Source organism: Drosophila biarmipes, chromosome X (genome assembly GCF_025231255.1).
Source record: "Drosophila biarmipes strain raj3 chromosome X, RU_DBia_V1.1, whole genome shotgun sequence".
Lineage (NCBI taxonomy): Eukaryota > Metazoa > Arthropoda > Insecta > Diptera > Drosophilidae > Drosophila > Drosophila biarmipes.
This window is the reverse complement of record NC_066611.1, coordinates 18,346,536-18,367,970: the sequence shown is the minus strand read 5'-3', so window position 1 is coordinate 18,367,970 and position 21,435 is coordinate 18,346,536. Positions and strand designations below refer to the sequence as shown.

At 43.0% G+C, this 21,435-nt stretch overlaps 1 protein-coding gene across 11 annotated transcripts; it reads right to left on the bottom strand.

Annotated features, from left to right (window-relative positions):
* Positions 1–45: 45 nt before the first annotated feature.
* Positions 46–11,488, bottom strand: LOC108023458 (troponin I). 11 transcript variants are annotated; one of them, XM_017092969.3, is made up of 10 exons: positions 11,326–11,488; positions 9,242–9,277; positions 8,443–8,628; positions 8,139–8,267; positions 7,812–7,935; positions 4,008–4,108; positions 1,411–1,454; positions 1,200–1,341; positions 1,056–1,098; positions 46–539 (listed from the first exon to the last, which is right to left on the bottom strand). In XM_017092969.3, coding segments are annotated over exons 2-10 (786 nt in total). In that variant the 5' UTR covers positions 9,257–9,277; positions 11,326–11,488; the 3' UTR covers positions 46–537. The 11 variants fall into 11 exon arrangements, with proteins under 11 accessions (XP_016948458.1, XP_050741143.1, XP_050741144.1 ...); XM_050885186.1 differs by lacking the exons at positions 1,056–1,098; positions 4,008–4,108 and adding an exon at positions 6,512–6,612; XM_050885187.1 differs by lacking the exons at positions 1,056–1,098; positions 4,008–4,108 and adding an exon at positions 5,030–5,130.
* Positions 11,489–21,435: the final 9,947 nt, after the last annotated feature.

The window sequence follows — 21,435 nt, the reverse complement described above, 5'->3', positions numbered from 1 at the left end:
TGTTCGTGTACAAGTTATATGAATAAAAATATTGAGAAATATAAATAATGTGCGAGACTCTGTCTGTTTCTTTTTTTTTGTAATTTAATTTAATTTACATTAAAAAATATAATTTGTAAATAATGAAATATAATCAATAATTCATCAAGGTGTTCAGATGTTTGGCTGTTGTTTTGAATCGTTGATCTGAATTATTTGTAGCAGTTGTTTCTGAGTTTGAGTTTGAGTCTGAGTTTGATTTTGAGATGTTTTAGTTGTTGCTGTTGTTGTTTATTGACTTCATTTCTGATCAAATCCATTGTGGACACATATATATGGCGAGATATATACATGCATATATATTTGTGGATATATATATCAATAGATTTAAATAAATTGTATTGCTTCAGATAATTGTTGTAAATAATTTCAATTATTGTTTAGGGCGGGAGTCACGGGTCAGTGGACACTAGTGGACGTGTGGACACTTAAGCTTCGGCCTCAACCTCCTCCTTCACCTTGGCATCTCCGGGCTTGCCCTTGGACCAGTCGGGTTTCTTCTGCTCGTCCGTAATCGGAGTACCATGACGGAATAAAGGAGAGAATAAAACGGCATTAGTATATCACAGACACAACGAATGGCCACATTCAACATCTGGATGCTCAGTGCCGACACTAAAAACTACATGGTGATCAACAATTACAAGTGACGTGTGCTTCGATAAAACTCGATGTAGCGCGATGGTCAATTTGATATTTTCGATAACAATAAATTGATAATTTCGATGGGATTTCCCCAAGTCATCACAGCATAAAGAGATCAATATACTTGTGTTATAAATATCAAACTGCCATCTGCTGTGGATCTTTTGGTACTTTGTGTGTGATTTAAAGAGAGAAAATGTGTGACTACAACTACTAACTAAAGACAGCTACGATCGTAGAAAGTCAAGGACAGAACAGATCAGTGTGCGACAAAAGATATGGATATAGAGAGAAAGATATAGAGCGGGTGCACTCAGGTGCTCAAGGCAAACAGAAGGATCTAGGTCACACGCACACACTCAGGTTCTTACACTTTTTGGCTTTATTTAGCACAGCGGCATCTTTAATCTTTTTCTAAATGTCACAGAAGAGATAGAGATTTAAAGATCGGTGTATTGTTTCGATCATCGTTCCTCCCGCATAGTAATCCCCCTCAAAGCGGGACCCCCACTTACCTCCTTCTCCTCCTCCTCCAGCGTGAACTCCTTCTTCTTCACCACCTTGAGCTGGTTGCGGAAGTTGAACTCAGCGGCCTTCTTCTGCAGCTTGGCGAATTTGTTTTCGTATTTGGAGACCTTCTTCAGGGCTGGCTTGACGCTGTAGGAAGGAAAGTTAAACAATCGATTAATAATCGCATTGCGATCGATTATTTCGATTGATACTTACAACTTGCCGCGAAGATCGTTAACTTGGGCATTGAGATCGTTGATCTGCGGGTGTACCACATCAGAGTGTAAGAGAGTTGGGAAGAGAGAGGTTACGCGATTAGTGAGAGGCAATCGACTATTGTAAATCGGTCTATCGACACATAAAGCTACAGCTACTGGCGGGCAACTATCAAAATCAAAATGCTGCAATAAGAAGTTCTTTCTTTTCGATGGGCAGGTGTTTTTCTCTTGGCATGCAAAGGAAACAGGAAACCTGGGTTGCAGACATATAGAGCATACTCTACCATTGGCACTACCACTAAGTCGTAATGCTAAGTACTAGGTGCTAATACTAGGGCGTGCTGGCGTGCGTGGGTGAGTGAGTGCGAGAGCGAATAAGCGAGCGAGCCATACGAGCCAAGTTCTCTGCGGCCTAAACTGCCTAGTGGGAGCGAGACGAGGATATGGTGGTTGCGGTTCGGTTCGATTGGTTGGTGGTGGTGGTGGTTCACTAGATTGGCGCTTTCTTTTTTTTGTATTCAGCTCGCGCCTCTTGTTGATTGAACAGCATAACATCCAAATGTCGATTGCTTTTGCTTTAATGCTTTATTTGTAGTTTTATAGAGAGTATTGTTCGTTTATACATATATACACTAGACAGAGACAGATAGTCAAAGTGATCAAGTGAGAGAGAGAGAGACAGATAGATTGATAGTCTGAGCCGGAGTGAGTGAGACGAAACGAGCGACGTAGGCCTAACTGCAACTACAATGGAAATGGAACGGAAATTGAAACTGAGATTAAGGGTTGAGATTGAAACTGAAAATAATACTTTGACCCGATTGGGCGACTGGGCTGAGGTACTGCTTAACGGTATTCATGTATATCGCTATCGTTATCTTTATCGGAACGCTAATAACAGCCTCCTCTGCTCCCTTCGTTTTTGTTTTTTGTTTTGTGTTGCTTTTTCTGCTTTGCTTTGCTTTTATGTTTCTCTTTCTTTCGATTTGTTTGTTCGGCTGCGCACGCAGTTTCGTTAGACATTTTTTGGCGGGTTCGTGTAACGGTAAACGGTAATCGGTATCGTTATCGGTATATCACGATTAGTGTACTAGCATTAAGTGATTCAATCGAGAAGTAATCGACGCTTGGCTTTTATGCTTTTCAACTTGGAACTCAGCTTTGCTTTTCTTTTTTTGCGGCTTTTCGCGGACAAGAGATAGAAACACAGAAAAAGAGTGACAGAAAGACAGAGATAGAGAGAGAGAGACAGAGTGTGAGCGGCAATGGGAACAATTTACACAAACATTATTTACAATGAAGTGCGGTGGCTTGGTGGGCGGTGGACAGTAGAGGGTTTTGCTGATTGGGATAGGTTCTTGGCTGCTGCTTATCGGTCGTTTCGGTGTTTTTGATTTTTTCTGGTATTTTCATGTGCTGCTGCATGCAAAATGTTGCGTGCTTGCGTGCGTTGCGTTGCGTGTCGTGTGAGCGTGACTGTACTTTTCCTTGATTTTGTTTATTACTTGTGATCGTGTGCTTTTGTGCTAGTGTGTGCTTGTATACTTTTGTGCTGGTAAAATCGTAAAATTGCAATTGTGTTTGTGGACCGGACGCACAGACTGTGCTGCAGTTGAGTAATGGCGGTAACGCGTCGACAGCGGCACAAACAAATTTTTTTGGTTACAGTTAAGAAAAAAAGAGAAATAACACACACACAAAACAAAGTTCACAAATGGTTCAACAAACTAGTTATCTTGCTGTTGTTGTAATTGTTGTGCAATTTACTAATACTACATTGCTGTTGCTTGTTTCTTGTAGTTGTTTGATTTGATTTGATCGGGTTTTATTTGTTGTTCTTGTTGTCTGGGGTGTTGTGTGACTGATGAGCATACTTGGATTGCCAGTTAATTTGATATTTTTGCAAAAGGAAGTGAGGAGGTGCCATGTGACATGTTTGTTCGTGTTCTTGGTAGCGGACTTAACCTCACTGTACGTTCGGACATAACCTCACTGGGCACGAACTCTGGTCACCACTTTGAGTTGAATCGATTTCTCGACACATTCGATAACGATTGACTGGTCTGATTGGCAATCCTCGCGTCCTCACCTCTGCGGATACGTATTTCCGTCTTGAGTTTCGGAGTTAAACGTAAGTAACAACGATATTAGGAACTCGAAATCGAAAATTGAAATCAAACAGGGAGTAGTACGAATAAATAGTCACGATTATGTGCCCCCATCCACGCCCACATATATGCTTCTGTATATATATACGGGCATGGGGGACCAGAGTGGTTGAAGTTTTGTAAAAACAATCAAGTAAAACAGATACAAACTAAGAGACATATTTTTGAGATGCGCATTCAAGTAAGAAAGAAACAACGGAACTAAACGGAACGGAAACGAACATGATACTAGAACTCAAATGAATACTTTAGAGAATCAATTCAGATTTTAGTTTTGATACAATTTTGTTGCATTCTGTCTGGGGTGAGTTGGTTTTATTATTACTATATTTTTTGTTTGGTTGGTTGTTCTTTTGTATTCAGAGTTTTGACATTTATTGATTGATTGAGAACGATTTGAAATTTTAAATTGAAATTGTTGCAGTACCTCCCAGTCTTTTTTCCTGACTTCGTATTCCAGATCCCATTTCTGGCCTTCACAAATATACATACGCTCGTAATACTCTTCGCAAATCTCTTGCAATTCGCCTGCAAAAATATTTTTATTTTTTCGGGATTTGTTTTTGGATTGGTTTAAACTTTTAATCGACGTTCGACGTTTTGGTAAAGTTCTAAATCTAGGTATGACTAAATGTAGTTATGATTGCATTTACTGTTTATAGAGTTTTCTTTTGATTTATCGCAATAATGGTTATCGATATCATATCGTTTGTTGTTTCGCAGCTTCATTAGATGTTATGTGTTCGATGAGTTTTCATTAATCAATACGAATTGGCTTGGTTTCTTTTTACTGTTTCTGTTTCGGAATGGAACGGAGTGGTACGGAACGGAACGGAACAAATCGGAAACGGAAGCGATCGTTACGGTTTACGTTATTGGCTTATTGGGTTCGCGTGATTTCCATGGGCTTCTCGTTTAGCTGAGACTGATTATTCGGGTTTGACAATTAATGAAAGTAGTTCCTCATTGATTCTCCTACAAGCTTCCACTCCGGCGGACCGAAGACCTGGCTTGGGGTTGCGGCGGGGGCAGACAGTTCCCGGGTCCGGACGGATAGACTATATACACGGCGGCCCTGGAACTATTTCCCCCCCAATCCGGACTGTTTGAAGCACGCGCCGATGCGAGAAGATCTCTGATTTTGTTTTGTTCTGTAGTTTAGCGCAGTTAAAACAATATCAAAATTAGGTAAACGAACAGAAGTATCGCAGTAAAAAACTAAAAATATGATTAGGAAATATTTAGAAATGAAATCAAGTAATTAAATCAAGGGCATAATTGTAAAGTAGAGTTATGATTAATAGTTGATTTATATATATGTAAATATCTTATATTTTTTTGGCTTGATAAGAAAGTAAGAAAAAAACATTCGATTTTGGTTTCTTTTTTTGTATTCGTTTTTTTTTTTTGGGTGCATGGCAAAACTTTGTAAATCTTTGGGGAATTTACCTCTTGAGCCTTGACTTTCTGCACGTGTTCTAAATCAAACTTATCGCCCTCCAAATTGTAAACGCGTTGCCAATATTGTTTGCATATTGTTTGCAGTTCGGCTGCGGTAAACGGTAACGGTAGCGGTAACAGTAGCGGTTACGAAACGGTAAACGTTTGACGTTTTTGAGAAGACGTAACGAAAGTTCGTATTTGTTTGGAGTTTGCGAGTGTGTCGTTGTGGGTGTGTTGGTATTGGTGTTTGTTTTGTTTGTATGTGTGCGTTTCGGGTAACGGATCAGAGAATAGAGATAAAGATACAGATAGAGTGAAAGATTTGGGAAAGATAGATATAGAGAGAAAGAGTGGGAAAGAGAAAGGGATCGACATGGAAGAAAAGACAGTGACAGATATAGTTAGATATGTAGTCAAAGATATAGAGAAAGATAAAGAAAGAAAGAGATAGATAGAAAGAGTGATAGAGACAGAGACAGCGACAACGACGCATTGTTTGTTTCGATTTGAGTGTGGTGGTTCGTTTTTGGTTTGTTTGATTGTTCGATTGTTTGGTTGGCGCGTTTTCGAGAAAAAGAAGGATTAGATTAAGATTTGATTAATATAAAGTTATAGATTGAACTCGAGCTTTATCACCTACGAATGTTCTAAATGTAAGACAGTGTTGTGTATTCGTTTCTTGGAGCAACATGAAGGGTCTGTAGAAGTTTCAGTGTCTTCTGTTGTTTGTTGTCTGTGCGTGACTGTACTTCTGGGATGACTGTTCGTGGTTGACCTAGCCTCTGGTCACACTAGTAAGTGGGCTGCACTTCCCTACCAATAACCGTTTAACAATCGTTTCTTCTTAAAATACTCTTTCGTTTCGGTGGGTTAGTAGAAGCTATATCAAAAATTCAAAAATAGTACATGTGTTTTTCGCTACGACAAAAAGCCAAAATACGTGTAGCCGAAAAAAGCTTATAGCTAAAGCCGCAAAAAGCAAAAACGCACAAATTTGGTGACATCAAAAATAGGTATTGTCAGCATTTGTTGCACTCGGCTTGGGTTGTTAGTACGGAAGGCTGCGTTGTTACTTCGATCTTTCCTCATTTGGGTCCGATCTTCAGGCTCTTATGTTACGTGTTAGCTGCGTTGACTAGGGCTCTACTTTCTATATGGTATATACGATTTTCGGGTGCCCAAAACACCTCGATACATTTCTTTTCTGGTGGGGGCCTTGTTTTCACAGCTCTCTCCCAAAATGAAAAATAAGTTTCGAAAAGTAGATTTTGTTAACTACGATTTCTACAAAGTGCTTAGTTTTTTTGTTTGTCTTGTCCGCCGGACACACACACTAGAGTATATAGAGCTCCGAAATATTTGCATATATCTTTGGGCTGGTTGTGCTGCTGCCTCGGCTAGTGAAGTAGGTCTATATATAGTATAGTTATCGACAAGTTCTACGAGTTCTGCGAGCGATTGAAACTATTGGAAACCGGAGCTGCTTGCCTCATAGTCCTTTCTGGCTACCTCGTACTCGAGATCGTACTTTTCGGACTCCAGTTTCAGTATCTTACTGTGGTAGTCCTTACAAACACCCTGAATGGTATCTGCGGAACGAAGTGTGGTTATCAAAACGGTTCGATCTGGATGGGTGTTCGGGTGTGTGTGGGTTTTTCTTGGTGTGTGGCTGTGGGTGAGTGTGTTTCGCTAAGCTACTCGAGGAATGGGACCCCCCGAAGGGTGGTATGGAAGTACCTGCCCTATCAGAACTCCCCCTCACTGGAGGGACATATAGAAAGAGACCTGGCATTAATCGGGTGAGTACACGGAGATACGGAGCTAACAGAGCCATCGAGCTTCTGTACAGGTTTTAGTGCCTGGGCAAGTAACACTTTTCACGAACATTGATTGAGTGTATTATACAGTAAACAGCTTGAGAGTGAGATAGTGGCTTAGAGATATAGATAGAGATTTAGATATAGAAAGAGACAGCTGACAGAAGGTGTGTTTATTGTAGTTGTTAAGCGTTAACTTTTGATTTTGATCGAGGATAGACTTAGGCGTATTTAGGTGGCGTTTAAAAAGTTGGTGGTGTTCGTGTACCTCAACATCCTTGCGTTTAACAACATACTCAAGATCATATTTCTGGTCCTCCAATTTATTAATCCTGTCATAGTGTTGCTTGATCAGAGATTTGAGTGTGTCTGTTCTCAATGGGGTTTGATTTCGGAGTTTGGAGTGGTTCGGAGTTGGTTTTGGTATGGGGTGTTGGTGGTGTTGGTGGTGTTGGAGTGGGCGGTGTGTGTGTGTGTGGATCGAGTGTGGATAGAACGGACAGGGGAGCGGCAAAAGAGAGATAGAGATAGAGACACATTTAGATACATGTTGCACACAGTGGTTCAGTTCAGGCATTTAAGACTATGCTTCCTCAGCGACGTCGAGATCCGATGTGGGAGGTCGGTTATCCTGCATGTGGGTGTTGGTGTGTGTATATGCACAGTGTGGGTGTCTCCGTGTTGGTGTGGGTGTGGTTGTGGTTGTGGGTGTGTGTATGTATGCGACAGATGACACTTGTTCAACTTTCAGTTATCGATTTCAGTTTATGCTTCTCGACAGACGGATATATGCCGTGGGACATACGATCCGCCCATCTGGTTTACTGATTGATTCGTTAATCTCGTTTATACGTTCATTCATTTTTTATTCTCGCTGCCCCGGTGTCCCGGTGTGGGGATGGCCCAAGGGATCGCCCCGCACCTGGACACCGGGCGACTGACCACTCGGTTCGAGGACCGAGGCTACTCACCTTCGCTGGCATCGCTGAGATTCCTGGGACTGCCGCAACGTTCTTCAATGATGCGTCTACGTTCAGCCGCTTTGCGTTCCTGTTCTTTCTTCAGCTCCTCAGCGGCCTTCTTACGCAGCAGCAACTGTGGATGGCAGAAGGTAGTGGTATGAGCAATGAGTTTTACTTATGGTTTGTTTACACTCGTCTCGAAAAAGCAAAATCGAGAGCACTTTTCTCTCGAAAAACAAGCTTGGGAGCACATTCGTCTTGATTTCAAGAACGTTTCTTCTCGAAAAAGTGGGAAGTGTTCACAATTCTACCTTCTTTCCTCTCTCTTGTACTTACCCTGAGTTTCTTCTTCCTCTCTGGGGTCATGAAACCCTTCTTGGCCTTCTTGGCCTTGGAGGCTTCCTCCATGCGCTTGCGCACCTCAGCACGCTTGCGCTCGATCTCAGCCTGTTTAGCCTTCTTAGCCTGCGAATCAAAGGAACAACAAGCCGGAGGTCAGCACGGTTAACCGATATCCCAAACTGGACACAACACTATATCGCGTTTTATATCTTCTTTTTTCGAACACACAGCACGGAACTTGGACGTGGACTGGGACTTTGACGTGGAGTTAAACGGGCACACACGTACACAAGTGTACCTCCTCGGCCTTCACTTTGGGGTCGTTGGGGTCCTTGGGCGGGCCGGCGGGCGCGGCGGCGGCGGCCGCCGGAGCCTTGCCATTGGCCGCCGGAGCTTTGCCATTGGCCGCCGGAGCTGCCGCTGCTGCCGGAGCCGCCGGCTTGGCCGCCGCTGCCGGTGCCGCGGCCGGAGCTGCTGCCTTTTTCTGAAAATAAAGGAGGAGGGGTAAGTAAGGAGTTTGGATGGAGTCATAGACAGAGGTGCAGGTCTACGCTGGAGAAAAGCTCATTTATAATTTAACTATAATTTTGTAAACATTCTTTGAGGACTACTTTGAATTATTCAGGTTACTTATTTCTCCAGTCTCAGACCACCTCAAAAACATTTAGGGACAGCGAAAAGCACAGAGACATAGACACACACTAACGATAACAGACATGGCTTTCTTTCGACTTGACAGTTATCATTATCTGTGCTCCTTGGGTGAAAGTAGGAAGTGGCTGGGATTTGCGGGGGTTGGCAAAGCGTGGCGATCCTGTGAAAGCAAGAGAAAGGCATTTCGGCCTGGGTTGCATTTGGTTGCAAGTAAGGGGCAGTAGAAGCTTAAGGATGTGCTGGGAACTCTCTCCTTACCTTCATCCGGATCCGGTCCAGGTTAGTCCCGTCCACATCTCCTCCATTTCCATTTCCGGTACCAGCAGTTGTTCGATATATCACCAAAAATAGTTAACTGCAAAGGAGGAGGCCAAAGGTTAATCCCGCATGGGTCAAAGGGGGTTGGGTTAAGGGGGAGGGGCCAAAGGCGATACTCACCTCACCTCATCATCAGCCATTTTGATTTGTGTTTTTGGTTACTGAAAGGAAAAGAAATCGAGAGGTGAGCTCAAGGCACTGGAACTGGAGGTGGCTGGTGGGTGGAAATGGAAATGCTCGATGACATCATTCCGATTGCCCTATATATACACGGCCATAGGTATAGACGCCACTAGGTATGTGTTTAATATATATGTGTTCCATAAATCACTCGCTCCCTCTCTCTCGCTCTCAATGGCTCACACCTACGATCTCTTCGGGGCCCACAGTGCGTATGCGCAATGATACTAGCCTGCGCCGCACATTACGTATACGCAGCATGGGCCCATGCCGTATATGGGGGGGCAACCCCAGCATCACTCATTTCCCGCTCTCTCTCGCCCAGCTTTTCTTTCGCTGGCACATTTACTTTGGCGTGGGCGTCCGCCCGCCAGAAAAAGACCACAGTATGGCCCGATCTTGGCGTTCTCTCTGCGATATCCGATTTCAAGTGAGTGCCAGAGAACCGAGTTAGGACCTCTCCTCCCAGCGATCTCGGCCAGCTGATCTTGCCAATGGAAAGTTACCAGCAATATGTTTTCTTTGAAACACATTTGTTAGTAACCAAGGCATTTGGGTATTTTATCGGATGAATGAACTCGTTTATAAGAGTACTTTTACAGAGGTTTTGAAAGTATTCCGAGAAATATTTTGCAAGGCTTTCGGTAAACATTAAAAACTTGCAGATTTTAATTGGTAACTAATCTTTATAAAAGGTGATTTTAGACAAAGAAGCCTGTGCATATCCACTTACAGCTTAAGCAAATCATCTGATAGAGGATATACATTTTAGGAAATGAAATTAAGTAATGGTTATGAGGAACCATCTGAAAGTATCCATCAATATTATTTATTGATAGGCCTGAAAATCTTTAAACAGATTCTCAGTGCAAGTTACGAAATAATGCAGAATTTTGTGCCCCTATACTGTTCTTCACGCCAGGAACACCATATGGTCTAGTAGAACGAAAAGCTGGGGGGCTAGGCGTATATTTAGCCCCGAAGAAATTAGAATTCGCCCTGTCTTTGCGCACCTTAGCGAAGGTAAGGCGTGAAAACGTTCTGACAATGACGACCTTCGGCCATGTACACTGCGAGAAGTGCAGAGCGAGTTCGGGCATAGATGAAGTCTCCACTTAGCATAGATCGCAGAGCAGGAGCGAACGAGATGGCTTCTGTTGTATCTAGTATCTGTCGGGTTTAAAAATAAACCTGTTGATAGATACACGAGTTTCGGAGGCGAGGAATATGGCAGCTATTTATGATTCGCCGTTGGATTTGTTTATACGTGCACGGCAAAAAAAATATCGAACTGGAGCAACGAAATTCAAATCGAATACTTAATCCAAAAGTGCGGAGAGTATTTATCCAGATATTTTCATATGCTCGGGATGTGCGTTTGTTTTTCTCTCCCTGTACGAGTGTGCGAGTGTGTTGTGTATGTGCGTGCTTGCGTGTGAGTGTGTGTGTGGCTTTTCTCTCTCGGGACTTTCTGCGCTCGCTTCGTTCTATTTTCGGGCACTTGCTGTTGGTTTTCAGCTTTTTGAAATGTATCTTGTATCTGTTGGATACATTTTTAGCTTTCTGCACGCACACTCACGCATACACGCACACACACACACACACTGCAACTTCTTACATAACTGGCAAGCCAATCGAAGGAAAGAAGTGCAATTCAAAAAAATTCAAGTCAACACAGCGCTGGGCAGTTTCGTAGCATTTCTTGTTCGTGCACTGGTAAACTGGTATCACTTGAAAAAAATGGCAAAAAAATGTTTGTAAAAAAAAGAACGTTCAGAATCCTCTGGGCGCACGCACACGCCGTTGTTCGGGGCTCCAGATACATGTATGTAAGCCATGTGAGCCAGGACCGAGGATGGCACACGTTTGTTTTTCTTTGCATTCGCATTGGCATTTTGCAGTTTTCTGTTTTCTATTTGCTGTTTTCTATTTGCTGTTTTCTACGGGCGTTCTTGCATTGTTATTTCTTGTTGTCGACGCTGCTTTTCCTTTCTTTCAGCCGCATTTTCTCCGTGGCTCAAGCACTCACCTTCAAGAAATTAGAAAAAAAAGAAAAAAAATTCGGCTGTGCTGTCGATCACACGAATCGGATGATACTGAACGACACAAAAAGACTGAACGGTCCGACGATCCACGGCAGACTATATTCTAGCGGCCAGCCATCCAACGGATACAGATACGGATCGCGGCGGACCGCTCGTGTCGCCTCGTCGCGCCGCCGAAAGCCAGCCGCCCACCTGCCCGCCGTCCTTCGGTAACGGGCGCGAGCGAGAGGCAGCGAGAGTGGGCTGGGGGGCGGGGCTATGTATCTGGGCGTGAGGCCTAAAAATAGCCCCCAAAACCGACTGAGCGCAGAGCCCAAAATCGAAATGGACACCGAGAAGTGCTCGGGCCGCGCTCGTCTGCGTTTCCGACGGGCGCCGAGCGCCGGCTCTACGGATTCCGCCGATCCCGAGCCGTTCCCGATCCGCCCCCCCGAACTGCAGCCCGAAAGAGCCCAAGGAGTGCCGGTTGGAGGTTGGAGAATCTCTCGGCCTGTATCCGTATCTGCAGTCGGTGTGCGCTGGTGTAAACGGAGCCGCTTGGAATTCAATGCAGTGGATAAAAATAGGCTTGCTCCAGTTGGGAGGCTGCGCCATGGCAGTGCAGTCGGTCCAAGACCAGGGGTGGCCACTCCTGCAGCGCCGGCCTGGGGTTTCGCCAGCCCTGACCAAGAAGTCCAAAAGTCGGGGGAAATTTGGAAAATTCTGGGCAAATCCATAGATCCAGTGGCCCTTGGATAACAAGGGATATACAACATAGCGATATTTTAATGTTTACTAATATATTTACTAGAATCTGAGGACATTTATCAAAAGAATAGAAAACTTCCTTATAATTCCCAACTAGTTTAGGTTCCCCAATGCGGTTTTTAATTAACATAAATCATTTCTCAATATTAAGAGTAAATAAATAAGTTCCCTATAAAATGCATTTGTTTTAAAAATAGTTTTAAAAATAATATTATGATGTTCTTAAGTTGGTTTAAGTTCCATAAATAATGTATCATTGTAATCAAAATAAATAAATTATTGTAAGGGAATAATGAGGTTAATCCATTTAATTTTTTGAAAGTAAGGTAGGGTTTTAAATATAATACAACTTAGTTTTTAATTATTAAGGATAAGAAAATATTTTTATAATAAAGGTTAAGTTCTTAGCTTCCAACTAGGGGTAAATTAAAGCTATATACCCTCTATAAAATATCAAGAACTTAATATTACATATGTTATCAGGTCTTTTAATAAAACATCCGCTCATTAAGCCCTGCAAGTGATTATCATTCTGGGGAACTATGCCGCTTAAGGGTTTCCTTGGACCAGGCCCCTCTGGACTTGATCTAGAAAAAGCCTATTAACGATCTGCTCCATGTTGTTCGGCTATTTATCTTGGATGTCCGCTGACATAACTATAAACTTTCGAATGGCCGCCGTACATATAGCCTATATCCGTCTTGTTAATATCAATGTTTTAGCCGAATTACTTTGGCCACGTCAATCTAAATATAATGTGTGTTCGGAACATGGCCAAATACACACAAGCTCCCCATATATAAGTCTGTATATCTGTGGGATGATGGTAAACTCTGCGAATGACGCTGCACCACACCTACAGCATCCCCAAGTGAAAATCACGCATACGCCGCGTAGACAGGGCGCCTTGCAACGCTGGTGGAAAGTAATTTTCACAATTCGCCGCGAACGAAGCGAATAAAACGTTCCGATCACGAAACCGTGTCTCTATATATACACCTCGCATATGAGTCTAGATATACATAGACGCACATATATGTTCCTATTCCGTGAGGCTTCTGCAGAGCAAAAATGTTGTTGAAAATAATGTTGCTGTTGCCTTTCCCATTTTTTGTATTCTGTTCTGGCTCTATGTCGAAATGTGTTTTCGATGATTTCTATTTTGTTTTTCCCCATTTAAATTTAGCACTCGGCTTCCAGGGGGCAGCATGGACGGGGGCCCGCGGAAGGGCAGTGGGTTAGCTTGGGGAATGTTTTCGCCTTTGTAGGGAACTTGATCGGGTCGTCTATGTCCGGACGCGTCTATTTTCGCCTTTATTTTCGTTCAAAGCATTTAAAACAATTTCGCTGCGCGCCCAAGCGATTCTCGTTTTAATTTATGAATTTCGAAAATGTTTTCTTTTGAAAACATCTTTTATATTGTGCTTTATTTTTGGTTCTGCGGCAAACAGGAAATATCCGAGCGGGGGTGGCAATGGGGCCCAGGAACCAAAGTTATTTAAGAGGAGTATTCGGAATGGGATGGGCAAATATAGGGATCTTTAAAAAAGGGAATAGTTTTTAGTTTATTCCAAAAATACAAGGTAACCACATTAATTTGGACTAGAAAAGGGGAAATCATGTAATGTAAAGTATTTATTTATTATAAATAAAAGTAATATTGGTAAGAGAATTTATGGTATGGGATAAACAGAATTATAGATCTTCCAAAATATAAAATAGTTTTAAAAAGAAAGACAATTGTTTTGAAATATTTAAAATATAAAACTTAACCTACTAAATAAAAACTGCATAAATGTAAGTAACAAAAATAATTTAATTTAACTTATTTTTAGAAAGTGCAATTAATATTCTTTTCATTTAAAATAAATAAAAGTAATATTGGCAATGGGTACTATGGTGTGAGAGAAACAAAAACATGGATCTTAATACAAACACAATTTAATATGCTCAAAATATTCAAATGAACAAAATGGAAAATCACAGAGTTTAAAGTGTATGTATATATATATATTAAAATAATATTTATATAATATAAACAAATATCAGGGCGAGACAAATATAAGGCCTAGAAAATAAAGGTATTTAAATTTAATATTAATAGCAAAGTAATACGGAATAAACAAAAATAGGGATTTTAAATAGAATATATTTAAAACCAAATTCCAAAAGAAACACAATAGTTTTAAATGTATTGAAAATATACAAATATGACTATGTAAAATCACAGACTTTAAAGTGCTGTTTGCATTGGAATGAGAATTTCAACACTTAAATCCAACATATACGTTCAACATATTTCGTTTGAGTTTAAATCTATTTATGAGCAAAGAGGCCAATTATTTAACCAAAGTTCCCTTGGAGTGGAGTACTTAGGACTTCTTTTCGCCCATAATCCGGTGTCTATTTATAGGCGGGTGAGTGGGCAGGGCTGGGCCCAGCCGAATCGAGATTAACTCGGGGTCAAAGGCGAACCATCGATGGTCAGCGCTCTGCGAGTGCGTCAAAGCAAAACAAACGTCATAAGCCCCCCGAACCGCCGTGCGGCGCCCCTGGCCCCCTTTCGACCCCCTTTGCAGCCCCCTGGGCCACCCACCCTGGGCTTGGCCTTGTAATGCTCGCTCTACCTGACAACCATTTGTCGCTGCTGTCGTCGTGCCCCCGACGCACTCCCCCGTCGCTGCTGACCCATTTAGGGTTATGTACACACAAACAGGCACTCGCATCCCGTCCAGATCCCCCAGCCCATCCCCGGGCGCATCTCCAGGCCCATCCCCCAGCCCATCCCCAGGCCCATCCCCTCGGTAGGTGCCATGTATGCACTAGCATTATGTGCGTACTGGCACTCAGGGAGGCTGTCAGAACTCGGCTGCGCCGGCTGGTCCTGCGAAACATTTAAATAACACTGCCCAAGTTGGGCTCAGAGCTGGCAAAGTTTTCACAGATTTAATTAAATCAACTAAACGGATTACAGCTTACAGTTCGCAAATGCGTTTGCATGCGTTGCCTGCGCTGCCTGCGCCAAGGATTAACAACATTTGTGAAAGCCCTTCTGCAGCTTTATGGTCTAAATTGCAGCACAAAGTCAGAGTCGAAATCGAATAAACCAATTGTCCCTGCCTGTTTTCAAACTCAGAATGCCTTGCGATGAGACTTTGTTGCGCACCTAAATTGAGTTACCAAAGACAAACGTTCGGTTTGCGAGGTAGATGGCTTATTTGAACACTTTTAAAGGTAACCTAATTAAAGGAAAACTTTATTTTCTAGGCAATTTAACAACATTTTGTGCGTAAGAATGCCAAGCCAAATAGTCGTCCGTTTATTTTTATTCCCCAAATACTAATAAAATATAATTAAACCTGTTTGGGCTAATAATCTTCGCTTTTTCTACCATATCTCCAAGTTAATTCTTAGGTACCTCGTTTTACTTGCAAATTGATGTGGAGAAATCACTGTTCTTATATTTAAATAAAAAGTAGTCACTAAATTCGTATGAAACCCCCTCAAGTGGCTCCCTTCCCTGCGGATTAAGAAGTTCGTGTATCTTACAGATACCCATCTATATATAGGTGTCTATATTTATGCTCTTTTTTTTACTGCCCTCCGTGCTCCAAATTGATGACGTGCAGCGGCACCAACACCAGCGCCGGGCACACCGACGGGATGCGTGTGCAGCGTGTCGTGTGGTTGCACTAGTTTCGCCGCCAGTGACGTCATAGTTTCCACGGCAGACGTCATCGCAGGCGGCGAGGTCAGTCCATGCAACATGCAACATGATGCAGGAATATGATATGGATTCCATGTGCATGCGTTCGTGGAAAGGAAAATGGCGCCTAATTGATTGATGGTCCAATAAGCTGAGGTCAATCAGGGGCCCCGATTTCCCCAGCAATTTCCCCTGACTTTACAGCCACACTCGGAAAATATGACACTTGATATGGTTCAATGCGACGGGGAAAATCGCATACATTCCTCGGCTTCATTATAATCTTTCGAAGCTTAGAGCCAGCAATTAGCATTTAATCCACTGGTTTGATGATGTCTTTTTCTATTTTCCAATTTTAAATAGTTTCTGATGGGTACACAGAGAAAAAAAGATTACGAGTAACATTAATAAAAAATTAGCAAGAAATCAGAAATATTAGATTTACATATTGTTCTCAATCTACTTAATCAAAACATATAAATTATTCCTGCTTTGGGAGCTTTTTCATAGGAAAACATCCACAAAATTCATACAGTAGGTTAGTATGAAGGGTACGGGTTCAATACCTGGTCTCAAAAAAATATTGGCTTACTTTACATTATCAGATAAGATCATAAAATGTAGAAATCATACATATTAGAAAATATTCAAGGACAATTTTCCCCCTTTGGTTTCAAAAACGATACACGATTTTCGCGTAGTGCCTCCGTGGCCCGTCGGACGTCATTGGTCTTCATTAGCCAAGGAACCTCCGCCGTCCAGCCCCTCCATCCGCATCTTCCGCACCCACAGCCGCCACGAAGGACATTCGGCGGGGCTGCACAATTTTCCACATTTTCACAGGGGCGTGGGAGGGGCTCTTCCATTCACTGCTGACGTTTGCCGCTCCGCTCTCGCCTGCCTTGAAAATCCTGCAGTTTTGTGAATGAAAGTCTTCAGCGTCATCAATGGGCGCCACCCTGCCCGTGCCCAAGCCCATTGCCATCAGCATTCCGACTTCCATTTCCATTCCGTCGGTGGGTGGGTGGCTGGCGCTGGGTGGGCGTGGCGCTATGGCAACAGAAATGCAAAATCCAGCTAAACCCCGGCCGAGTTGAGCTGGCCATGTGCATGCCCAGCGTCCTGGCCCTTGGAAGTGGGCTCCCTTTGTCCCGGCGGGCATTCAATTCGATCTGATTCGGCCACTTTATCTGGCCGGACTTTGATGGCTTAAGCGACACCAGGGCGAGGGCCAGTCGACAGTCTCGCAGAACAGAGCGGAAGGCGGCCTTTGGCTTCATAGGGCACTCGAAAGGGAACTGGCAATTGGGCCCTGAAAGCGGAGGCAGTTGCATTTTAATTGTTCCACCTGGGGTCTTCGCATTGTCCCAATGCGGCTATCGCAGATGGTGTGCATGGCGAGGTTGCTGATTTTCGGCTTGGATAAGCTATGCATGAGGCTATGCAAGAACAGGTGCTAAAAATGATTAACCAAAGCTTAGAATTCATTCAAAGGATGGGAAATAAATAGATTTAAGCAAGACTGTTATTTAACTATTGCAAGTTTAAAGAAAATTAAATTAACTTATATTATTTAAGAAAATTCAAAGCATTTTTGAGATATTACAAAATATTACTAAAAAACCTCTTGCGTTTCAAAACTCTTTTAATGTTGGGTAAAAGTATGCTATGAAATATAGAGCCTGGTGTTTTGCACATTTATTGTAGCATAGTTTTAGACACCTAAGTAAGGGATTTTATATTTACGGTCGTTTTTGTCCCCATATATTACACTCTTTTTAGAGCTTTATGGCCCCAAATCTCAAAGCTAAATATCTTTCCAATGGATTAAACAGGATTATTGCATACTTTTAGACACCTTGATAGGACTTCTAGAATTTTAGTGATTTTTGGGTCCTCAGATAGTAAATTCTCTCGACAACTAGTTGGTGAGTCGGAATCTTATTTGCTCAGATATTTGTTGAAGCGCTGAGACCCAGCACCTCAAAACTAAAGATCTATAGATACATCTCTGCCACGGTGAATCAGGAAACCCAGCGCTCAGCTGCAACTGTCGCCGTCTTCCCTCCGTTTGCGCCAGACCAGACCAGACACTTGCATGAACAACAATCGCCATCGACGCATTCCTAGAGAAGAATCGCCTCAGATCTTGCACACAGATTACCGCTCTATGTGCGACTACATGGCATGTGCTACACAGTATATAGTATATGGTACATCTGCGGGTCACATAATCGTGTTTGGCACCAGAACGAAATCCATGCATGCACATAGCGCCGAATAATCGGGCGCAGCTATATGGGGTGGGCATGGTTCGGTGCGATACGGTACGGTATGGTGTGGTATGTATGCTGCGGCATGGGCTCTATGTAGTCGAGAGTCGGCCATACAATGTATATGTGGCATAATAAGAATACGCTGCTCTCGGGCGCTGTCTCTCCTTCCCGCTCGGTTGGCAGCGACAACTGGCCCGTCCGACTCATCTAGAGATATAGCCACCTCCTGGCCGTGCTCCACCCACTCTTTCTGCACCGCACCTCTAATTACTTGGCATCTGGAAACCAACTGGGAATCGAAATTCCCCAACTGGCTAAATTGTTTTAATTCGCCCTGGCTCGCAAGAATTTCAGTCTAAAAGTTTCGCCTCGCCTCGCTCCGCTTCGGTTTGGTTTGGTTTGCTTGGGTTCTCTGGCTCTCTACTGGCTGACCCCGATTTATTTTTAGAAGTGCACTAAAAATAAATGCGAAGGTCGGGCCGTAATTGGCTGGGATTTGGTGGGGATTTTCAGGGGGCAGGAAGCGGACTCCGACTTGGACGCACTGCATGGACTGCATAAGGTCAAAGTGTCAACTGCAGCAGCCGCGGCAGTAGCCGAAAACGAAACCGAATCGGTTGCGAATCGGGCCCAGTTCGGTTGGGCTGGGATCGGGCTGGGCTCCGGACTCCCGACTCCCGACTCCGGACTCCCGACTCCGGGCTCCATTCATCCGCGGGGCCAGTGGGCAATGTCAAACAGGTGTGCAGACGCCGTCGACGTCATTGCCGCTGCAATGATGGCCCCGCCATCCCCCGTCCACCTGGGGCTCCGGCTCAAGTCCAACCCGATCCCAGCGCCGAGGACCGAGTTCCGAGCTCCAAGTGCTTTGCTGCTGGGCGAAAGCAGACCTCCGCCCCACGGCCAATCCTTCATCCATTGCGAATCCAAGTCGAAGGGGGAAGCTTTTTGACGTCTAACGCATAAATACATCATACGGCAAATATAATCAACCTTCGCGGATCTCAAAGCCCCAAAGTATAATTGTTTTTGGGCGAGAAAGTAAGTTAACTTCTGGAAATCAATATTTGAACACTCTGGCACACACATCCCAAAAAGTATAGGTGAAACAGGCACAGAACCTTAGTTATGGGAAAGCATAGATCATAAAAATACAATCCTCAGCCTTTACAAGATCTCATAATATACGATTTGTGTATAAAACAATAATAATGCAATTTTTAATAATAAACAAATCTACAGATACCTAAGTAGCATACTTAATCCTAAGAATGGCTAAATATATACTGATTATTTTCAGGAAAAAAGACAGCACTTCCAACGCTCAGTGTATTAAGACACTATGCTGCAATTCTTCACAGCATGGATTATTTCGAAAATTATATTATTTCCTTTATAATTATCTTAAGAATTGTGTGTTTTCCACACATAGTAAATGTATTTATATCAAAGATCAAAGATATAGTAGTGTAAGTAATCTAACAAATAAATTGGCAAATTTTAGGTAAATTTAAAAGTTATCTTCAAATAAATTATTATACAGTTGACAGTAAGACATATAGTATGTGCCATTTATGATCCAAAATCTCAAAACTATAGAGCTTTGCAATGGTAAAGCAGGAATGTTGCATACTTTTAGACACTTTGATAAGATTTTTAAAATTTAAGTTGCTTTAAATATATTGTAAGGTATACTTTAGGGCGCAGTCCAAAAATATTCTTTCCCTACTTTCTTAAAAAAAAACTCTTTTTATTTCTGATTGTTATTGATTGATATTATTATATAAGGTAATATTTCTATATTACATTATAGTACGGCGCAGGAAGCAACATCAAACTTTAAGATACGTTTTAAAGTTTCCCGGAGTCTGGTTCCTCGTCTATTCATATGCGATTGTTGATTTCTTGCGCTTTCTCGAGGCTTTCGAAAAGTTTGCCTCCTTGATGGCTTAGCAGGGGCTCGGGCGGGCTCAGTGCGAGGGGCACAGGACTTCCGACTTTCTGCCGTCTGGGGCCCCGACCGGCCACGCCCCTTGTCCTGCCGCCCCCTGCGGCCGCTCCCTCGCTCTCTCTGCGCCCCTGTCGCCGTCTCTCTCGCTCCTGGCGTCTGCTAACACAGTGACCTAGTGCCGAATGCCAAATGCCGAAATCACCGAGGAGGCGCCGCGGCAGGGGGCGGCGGGGCGCACGAAGGCTTTGGCCCCCGGTGACGTCACGGCTGGCATTCATTCACAGGATGTGAGGCAACGTCGCCCTGCAACTGCGGCTGCCGCCGCTGCAAATGGAAGTTTTCATTGAGGAAACCATCCACTGGCTGGATGCAGCAGGCCCAGCCCGGAGAGGCGCCCCCGAACGCCGACCCCCGACGCGACCCCAGACATAATCTGCAAAGGACACTCTGTGCGACATCAGCGATGGTGCTGGCGATGGCGTGCTGGATGCAGGACGCTGGATGGCGGCGGTGATGGTGATGGTGATGGTAATGGTGATGCTGCCTCTGCCACGGCCGCTGCCTCGGTCGACGTCGGGCGCCTCGAATTTGAGCCTGGTCATGGGTTTACATTCTCGGTGCCAGCATCTGGGAAAATCAGTCGGAAACTCGTCTCCAGGCCACACAGTCGTGAGCGGCTGCAGCTGAATATCCCAAGCACTTTCCAAAACAGAAACAGCCAACATAAAACCAAGTCTGGCGCCAAAATATATTTTTTTAAATTTTTTAAAGTGCCAAAAACCAAAATAGTGCTTAAGTGCTGCAGTAAGTTCTACAATGTCATGGGAATCTCTGCTCCGCAATAGCTGTGCCACGTCCGAGTTCCACTAAGCAAGTTTTGAGATCGTTTTAAATACTAAAACTTGACACGTTGAGCTCGTTTGTGGCTTGGCCCCACTTCAAAACCAATTTCAACTAAAAAAATTCTAAGTAAAAAATAGTTTTACATTTTTTTGATGTGCTGTTTGTAAGTATTCATGAATAGCAGATTGGTAGATTGATTATCATCTCGAATAGTCAGTTCATCATGCATTTTCAAGCGCTGCTTTTGTACAAAAATATTAGATTCCTAATTGAGAAGTGTGTATGTAACAGAACTTTACTAAATTTGATTGATATAATACTTCAAAATCCCTAAAGATTCTGTTTTAGTTTTTTTAACTATAGTGTTTTAGAATCTTTACAGGTTTTGATTTTATTATTTCAAGCATTATCAACAAAACCAGAAATATGATTAATAAATAAAAATGGCAGAATAGGACTTAAGAAAAAACATTTGGTAAAGTTGAAATTAAATTTGGACTAACAGTTTAAAATCTAAACTATTGATTATTTAAAATTCAAGTCTCAAGCTGAAATACCCCACAAAAAGTGA